The sequence below is a fragment of the Pithys albifrons genome, chromosome 10, assembly GCF_047495875.1.
Source record: "Pithys albifrons albifrons isolate INPA30051 chromosome 10, PitAlb_v1, whole genome shotgun sequence".
Taxonomy (NCBI): domain Eukaryota; kingdom Metazoa; phylum Chordata; class Aves; order Passeriformes; family Thamnophilidae; genus Pithys; species Pithys albifrons.
Window position 1 is genome coordinate 4,893,611 of NC_092467.1, and position 7,827 is coordinate 4,901,437.

Genomic DNA, 7,827 nt, shown 5'->3' on the forward strand with positions numbered 1-7,827 from the left:
TAATTCACATTTTAAGTTGCATTATGATAGAAAGGTAAACAATCCATCAATCTTGGGTCTTCCTTCCCCATGAAAGAGAAACCACCCAAGAATACTGTGTTTTTCTGCATGTTCTCCCCTTGGATTCTGAGGGCAGGGAGGGATAATTTCGGTACATCTAATTCAGGGAATTGAATTTTACTCCTTGTACCTACAGAATGATCTAAGCTTGCTTTTCCCTCTCTGGAGGCTGGTGCACCCAGGGCACAAGAGCTGGGAAGGCAGCCAGGGGGAGGATTTTGGGTGAGTCTGAGGTTTTACTGAGGATGGCAAATCTCCCACAGGCTACCACAGAGACCTGAGGCTGCTCAATGCCCTCCAGGGGGGAAAGAAGGTCCATGGCAATTATATTTCCTTAATTGACTTTTAGCTGACACAATAGCTGAACAATATTCCCCAGCAGAAATTTCAAAATTCAGAAGAAAAGTAATAATTTTGCCCAAGTGACAGAGAATCCTGGAATGGTTTGAGTTGGAAGGGACCTTAAAGCTCATCTTGTTCCACCCCCTGCCACGCACACTAGGCCAGGTTGCTCCAAGCCCTGTCCAACCATCTTTAGATTTTAAACCATCACTCCTTGCCTATTGTTGCAGGCCCTAATAAAAAGTCTGTCCCCAAGACATCCCAACCTCCCAGCCCTGTTCAGCCCCTCTCACCTCCCTCAGTGCCTGAGTGCTTCTCATTCATTGCAAGCCATTGCAAGGGAGCTCTCAAATCATTTTAGAGCTGAATTTTTGCCCTGGAGCAGAGCAGAGGTGAGGGCACTGGAGAGGAAGAGAGGCACCACTGGGGCTGGGTGCAGGTGGAGAGGGGGAGGAAGGCTCCCTGAACTGCCCCCCAACCCTGCTGCACCAGATAGCACCAGCCCTTCAGGCAGGACTTCTCTGCATTCCCTGGAGAAGTGCCAGCCCCCAAGCAGGGTGGCTGAAGGATGTGATGCACAGTGACATCTTGGGATGGCTGTCAGATCCCAAAACCACCTTAGCTTCAGAAATGTTCTTCTTCTTTGCAAATGCAAAATATTTTACAGAGCCTTTGCTTGGAAAAAAAAAAGCTCTTTCTAATGACTCATCAATCTTATCTCCCTTTGGCTTTTACCTTTCCTATCTTCTTTTTTCTTGCTGCTGTCTCAATAGCTGGGGTGGGCACATAGGAGATCATGTGAATTCAGCAACTCTTTGCCAGCTTTTTTATCCTCAAATACCATCTTTTGGAAATGCCAGCCTGAGAATGGGCACAAGGCTGGAGGGACTCTGGCAAGTCTGTTGGACCAGGGCAGCAGGAGGTGCTGGCACAGGCAGGGAGCGGTGTAAGAGCCATGAGGCTGCTGAGGGACTGGCTGAGGCACAGCTGGTGGGTGCCATGGCATTGCAGAGCTCAGGGGATCCAGCTAAACCCCCTGCACCTTTTCCCTTGTCCTCCCTCCGCAGAGAGAGCCCGGGATTACCTGCACAAGACCGGACGCTTCATCGTCATCGGTGGCATCGTCTCGCCCGTGCACGACTCCTATGGGAAGACGGTGGGTTGTCCTCGTTCCCCTCTCTGCCCCCTCAGTGCAATGGTGTCTCTGAAAGCAGGGTGGGCCCTGGGCAGCACTGTCTGACCCACGGCCCCTTCATGTCCATCGTAGGAGGAGGCTCAGAGGTGACCTCAGCACTGTCTGGAGCTCCCTGAAGGGAAGTTCTGGCCAGGTGGGGGTTGGTCTCTTCTCCCAGGCACTCAGCAATAGGACAAGGGGGCACGATGGGCTCAAGCTCTGCCAGGGGAAATTGAAGTTGGAGAGCAGAAAAAACTTGTTTGCAGAGAGAGTGCTCAGGCATTGGAATGGGCTGCCCAGAGAGGGGGTGGATTCCCCATCCCTGGAGGTTTTTCAGCTGAGCTTGGCCGTGGCACTGAGTGCCATGATCTGGTAAAGGGACTGGAGTTGGTCCAAGGGTTGGACTTGATGATCTCGGAGGTCTTTTCCAACCCAATCCATTCTATGATTCTATTCTATGATCTTCTGCCTGGGGCAGCTCCTGGCCATGGAAAAATCCTGGAGTGGAGGGAGAGGATGAAACCACTCACTTTTTAGATAAAAATCACAGCAAGACCCTACAACCAACCAAAGTACTAGACAGCAAAGAGAAACATTCTCACCCAAAACAATGGTGGCCATCTTGCTGGGTAGTTTTGTTTGTTTGTCTGTTTGAATTATTTTGAAGCTAATTTTACTTTGTTTGTGGGGATGGAAATTATGCAAACAGTGGCCTTTAAAAGCACTTCCCAAATTAGGAGTGGAGAGTTTCCTCCTCTCCTGAAAGCTGAAGAAAGTTAACCAAGAAACCATGCCCCAGCTCTGGCCCTGCTGCAGCAGAGGGCTGGGAGTGGTGGTGCTGAGCAAACCTCACCACCCCCTGCACAGCCAGGGCTGAGGCCCAGCAGGAACTCCTCCCTTCCAGCAAACAGGAGCTTAAATAAATTTTTGTGGGCAGGAGCGAATCCTTCTGGCCTGTCTCACCTGAGTGAGCCTGATATTCTGCCCCAGGATGGTCTGCAAGCCCAGGCTGGCCAGGGCATGATGTTTGCCTCCCATAACTGTTCCTCCATCACCTCTCTTGCAGGGTCTGGTCTCGAGCCGGCACCGCCTGACCATGTGCCAACTGGCTGTCCAGTCCTCTGACTGGATCAGGTGAGTGGCAGAGCCCATACCTGCTGTGGCACCAGCAGCCCCTGCCCCTTCCCCACACAGCAGTGGCAAAGGACTCCAGGCAGAGTAGAGATGCCACCAGCTGGCAGAGCTCCAGGATGGGCTCCTCCTCTCCCAGCCCAAGCTTGATTCAGGATTAGAGACCTTCCTCTCCCAATCCAGCAGAGAACCAATGCAGAGGGTCAGACCATGCTTTAAGGGAGCTCTTGGGATTCAGGAGGTCTTACAAGCCCCCTGCTCAGCCTGTGGTGCCTTCGTGAGGCCCAAAGTCACCCAAGCCACCCCAGCCTTGTGCTGTGGCATCTTCACCTTCCATACATGCAGCACCAGCCCACAGACTTTCACCTACCCAGTATCACCACGTGGCATCTGGTGGCTGAGGTGGGACCATAAACACCCGGGGTTGCCCTCAGAAATAGGGTTGTGACATGTGTAGTCACTTCCAAGCCAAATGAATGCTGGTTAGTTGGGTACCACGCGTGAAAGGAGCCCTGGCACATGTTCATGCCCCAGAGCCATCAGGGAGAGCTGGATGGAAGGGCTGGAGGAAGGACACGGACCATGGCACACCTGGTGGGTGCTCCTGGCACTGCTGGCCAGCCTGGCGGGGAGGAGGTTGTGCAGCCAGGAGGTCTGGTGGCCATCAGCCAACGCTGTTGCCTTGCTGTGCTCCCTGCAGGGTGGACCCCTGGGAGTGCTACCAGGACACCTGGCAGACCACCTGCAGTGTGCTGGAGCACCACCGTGACCTGATGAAGGTGAGGCAGCACCCAGGCCGTGGGTGTACCCAGGGGTGAGGGCAAGGGGAGAGTGCAGGAGTGGGGTTGCTCTTCCACCAGCACATGGACAACCAAAATATGTCTGAGAGAGGCTGAGAGAAAACTTACAGGAACATCTGTGAGATCCTGACTGGGCAGAGGTGCAACATACATTGTCACAGCTACCTTGAGCTCCTTGCCCTGATGCTGGAAGGAAATTGAGCCTTCCAGCTGGAGACAGCACTCATCCTGGACCCAGGAACACCAGGAGGAGGGCAGAGGTGAAGGCAGAGTGAGGGCAGGGATGGGCACAAGCCAAATCATTAATGCTGCTTGCTTGCTCCTCCCTGAGGGGAAGGAGAGATGGATGGGCTTCCCCACTCACCAGCTGAGCCAAAACTGCTGTATGACCCTGACCAAGAGACTCAGAGGGAAAATTCATCATCTGGGAAGTCCCTGGGAGCACAAACCCCAGGAGAAAAAGTCCCTCCAAAAGCCAGGCAGGCCTGAGAGCCACAGAAGAAGGCGACTGCCCTCAGGTGACTGCAGGAATGGGGGAGGCAGGGCTGCTGCCACACTGGATGTAGCAAGAAAACCAAAGATGGGAAATGAGTGAAAGAGCATCATGCAAACTTATGGACAGCCCAGACAGGAGGCACAAATGTAGCATTAACCAGCCCAGCAGAACATCCAGTGCATCCAAGGGCCATGATGCTGAAGCCAGGGAGTCACTGGCCAGGCTTTCCTGCTCCTGGAGGGACTGTGAAGGAGAAGAGGACTCATTTGCTCCTTGCCAGCCTCGTGGCTCCACACAAAACTTTAATACTACCTTAATCACAAGTCCTTATCCACAGGGTCCCGCTTATCCCAAGCCCATGGGACTGTGGATCCTAAAGTGAGCTGGGAGAGACCTATCACTAAAGGTGACCTTGAGCCAAGGGTGGGGAGGCTCGACATGGGGACAAAAAGGCTTTGGGAGGTTGCTGGGGTGAAGACACTGTTCCAGCTACATCTCTCCCTCCTTGCAGAGAGTGACTGGATGCATCCTCTCCAACGTCAACACACCCTCCGTCACCCCTGTGATAGGCCAGCCCCAGAACGAGACCTCGCAGAACATCTACCAGAACAACAACAACGTCTCCAACAAGCCCACTGCGGGTAGGTGGCATCAGGGTAGGGAAGAGGGGATGACTACTGACCACTCACCTCCCAGCTGGGACTGCCATGCATTAGGAACAGTGCTCCATCACCTTATCTTTGGACAGGTGGCTCTGTGCACCAAGCCCAGGGTGGGGTAGGGGTGCAATGGAGAAGTTACCATCCAGCACAGCAAGGGGAGCCAAGGACAGCTTAAATTGGCTGTGAAATCTCACTGGACTTCAGCTGGATGGTGTCCAGGTAGTGAGAGCAGCTAAAGGAAAAGGTATCTGGTACCTAGAGGGTGCACACAGGGAAGGAACTGGCAGGAGAGATGATGCAGCTGGATCTCCTACAAACCAGTGGGATATGGGACATGAAGGTATTAGCTGGGGAGAAGAGGGAGCATTACTTCAATCCTATTAAAATGGACATCTTGTGATTTTCTTAGTGATTTTGGCTGTCCAGCTGGTCCCTTCAAGGCACAGGGTAACACTGAGGAGTTAAGACCATGAAAGGAGATGGCAGGGAGATGCTGGAAGCAATTCCTGCACGGGAGCATCTTGCAGAACCAGGGTGGCTGAAGAGCTTGTACAGGTTAATTACACCACCTCTCTCCCATAAATTTTCCTTCTTCACCTTCAGCAAAGATCCTGGGGAAGGTGGGAGAAAGCCTGAGCCGGATCTGCTGCGTTCGCCCACCCATGGAGCGCTTCACCTTTGTGGGTATGTGAAGGTCCAGTGTCACCCCAAGCCCTCAGCCTTCCTCCCAGCGCCCTGTGCCAGGCCAGGCACCAGCACTTCTCTTTTTCTTCCCCTTCTCAGATGAAAATGCCAACCTGGGAACAGTGATGAGATACGAGGAGATTGGTGAGTGCACAACCCCCCTCCACACAAGGAGCTCCAGCTCCTCTGGGCCAGCACTGTGTGGCTCAGGAGCTGCTGTACAGCAGATCCTGTGGCAACTGAAGGGTACAGGATCATCTCACCTTGGTGCCAGATCCTCGGGCTCAGGGGTGGAACAGGAGTGGTGCTAAACTGGGCTGAGCCTGGCCCTGTTGGCAAACAGCAGCCAAAATAAGGGAGTGAGCAGTGGGGACGTGGCTCCCAGCACAGGCATAGATGTGCCATGGCATCATGCCCTGACAGTCACCCCAAGTGCCATCAGACTTGCCCTCCCATGGTGGCGTCACCCCGTCCTTGCATTGCCTGCAAAGCCTTGAATGGCAGCAGGAGGGATTTCAGCTGCCCCTTCCTCTAAATCCCTTTAAGGTTTTAGACCCACCAGGCTGCCACACACATGGCCCCACCATGCACCACCCCGAGCTCTGTGTGGGGAGATTGCTGGTGTCTTTGAGACCCATTTCATGGGCAAGTTCACACACAGCCTGGCACTACAGCCGTCCTAGCACTGACACCATGCAGAGCCCAAAGGCTTTGGCCACCTGGAAATGGCAAACAGGGAGGCACCTTCTCATCTCTTCCCACCCCTCTGAGTGGGTTTATGGCTTTTCTCTGGTAGCTGTGCAAATAATTTAATCTTTATGGGCCCATCAGAGCAGAAAGCTCCTTCCCACAGCACACCTTTCTTGCCGAGCTGCAAAGCCAACCCTCAAGTTGTGGAACTGGTGCCTGCTCAGCCCCATGTGCTCCCTCCTGTGAACTTCTCTCCTTTCCTTCAGAGCTTCGCATCTTACTGCTGTGTGGCAGCGACCTGCTGGAGTCCTTCTGCATCCCTGGTCTCTGGAACGAGGCAGATGTGAGTCACCACTGCTGAGAACCCCTCCATGCTCCTCCTCCCCAGAGTCCCTTCCTCCTCCTCCTCCTCTTCTTCCCACACCCAGTGCTCTTGGGAGCCACTCGGGTCTCTGGGGATGATGAGCTGTGCCCACCACGCCTGCTGCCTCCTCCTTCCCAACCTCCTCTCACCTCCCCATGCACTTCCCCAGGGCTTGCACAGTCCCAAGCCCTGCTCCCACTCACTGCTCACTTAGAGGATGGAATTTGGGATGCAGGGTGAGCCCATCCCAAGGGTTTTCCAAAGGCTGTGCTTCCCTTCCTTGTCCCTCACAAGGGGCCAGGATCAAGTGATGCCAATTGCAGCAGAGTGAGGTGTGCAGGTAGGAAATAAGATCTTTACAAAAGTTGCCCAGACATTAGAAATTAAATATTTTTAGAGCCAAATCAACAGCTTTTACTGTTGGTCCTTGCCTGAAGAAGCCCCATTTTCCTGGGAGAACACCATCCCTGGAGAGAGGATGGGTTAATGACCCCCATGCTACTCCTGGCAGTCAGAGCAGTGCTGACTATGGGACTCCCCCAGCTCTTCACTGAAATCCAGCAGTCAGCACAAACATCTCTCCTTAAACCTCTCAACCATTTCTAAACTCAGTCAACACATCTTCAGGCCAAAGTTTTTTAAAGCAATTAGCTGGCAGATATCTCCTCTGAAAGGCTGGAAAAGCTGGCATGAGGCAAGTCCTGAAGCCCAGCACAAAGGATGCAAAACTGTCCTCAGGCAACCTCTTCTGCTGCCACCTCCTTCTACCACAACTTCTCCTTAAAGCCTGAATTCAACACCCAGTAATAGGATTTAACCCCATGCCTTTTATTTCATCCAGAGCAGATCACTTGCCTTGATAATTCCATGTTCCTGCCAAAGGCTGTTGGCAGAGCCTCCAACTCACCTTCCATCTCCACCCAGACCACAGCCCAGCTCTCACAGAGTGACAGGGGTTGCCAGACAGTGGCAGGTTTTGTGGGGGGTGATTATAAAGCTCTCCACACTTTGGGTTGCTCCTAGATGGAAGTGATCGTCGGGGAGTTCGGGATTGTGGTGGTGCCCCGGGATGGAGCAGATCCCGACCGGATCATGAACCACTCCTCCATCCTCCGCAAGTACAAAGTGAGTGGATGCACACATGGCTGGGAAGGCTGTGAGAGGACCTGCAGCCTCTCTTTACCTATGAGAGCACGTCTGCCCAGGGCACAAAATGTCACAGAGCCAAAATCTCTGTTGGGTGGGATGAGTGATGGGTGGATGAGCCAGCAGGGTGGGAATGCTGGTGGGACAGACACCTGCTTTCAAGCCATCCCTTCACTCCTCTTTCCCTCCTTCCCCTGCAGAACAACATCCTGGTGGTGAAGGATGACTCAAACCACCCCATGTCAGTGGTCAGCTCCACCAAAAGCAGGTGGGTGGTG

General features: G+C 53.5%; 1 protein-coding gene across 4 annotated transcripts in view; it reads left to right on the forward strand.

Moving 5' to 3' along the window:
* NMNAT2 (nicotinamide nucleotide adenylyltransferase 2) overlaps window positions 1-7,827 on the forward strand; it is a 37,090-nt gene that overhangs the window by 26,099 nt on the left and 3,164 nt on the right. For all 4 annotated transcript variants that reach the window (XM_071565916.1, XM_071565917.1, XM_071565918.1 and 1 more), the window contains 9 exons: window positions 1,470-1,558; window positions 2,643-2,710; window positions 3,408-3,486; window positions 4,515-4,644; window positions 5,269-5,349; window positions 5,449-5,493; window positions 6,306-6,382; window positions 7,427-7,528; window positions 7,750-7,817. In XM_071565916.1, coding sequence (XP_071422017.1) covers window positions 1,470-1,558; window positions 2,643-2,710; window positions 3,408-3,486; window positions 4,515-4,644; window positions 5,269-5,349; window positions 5,449-5,493; window positions 6,306-6,382; window positions 7,427-7,528; window positions 7,750-7,817 — 739 coding nt within the window. The remainder of the gene's footprint in view (window positions 1-1,469; window positions 1,559-2,642; window positions 2,711-3,407; window positions 3,487-4,514; window positions 4,645-5,268; window positions 5,350-5,448; window positions 5,494-6,305; window positions 6,383-7,426; window positions 7,529-7,749; window positions 7,818-7,827) is intronic.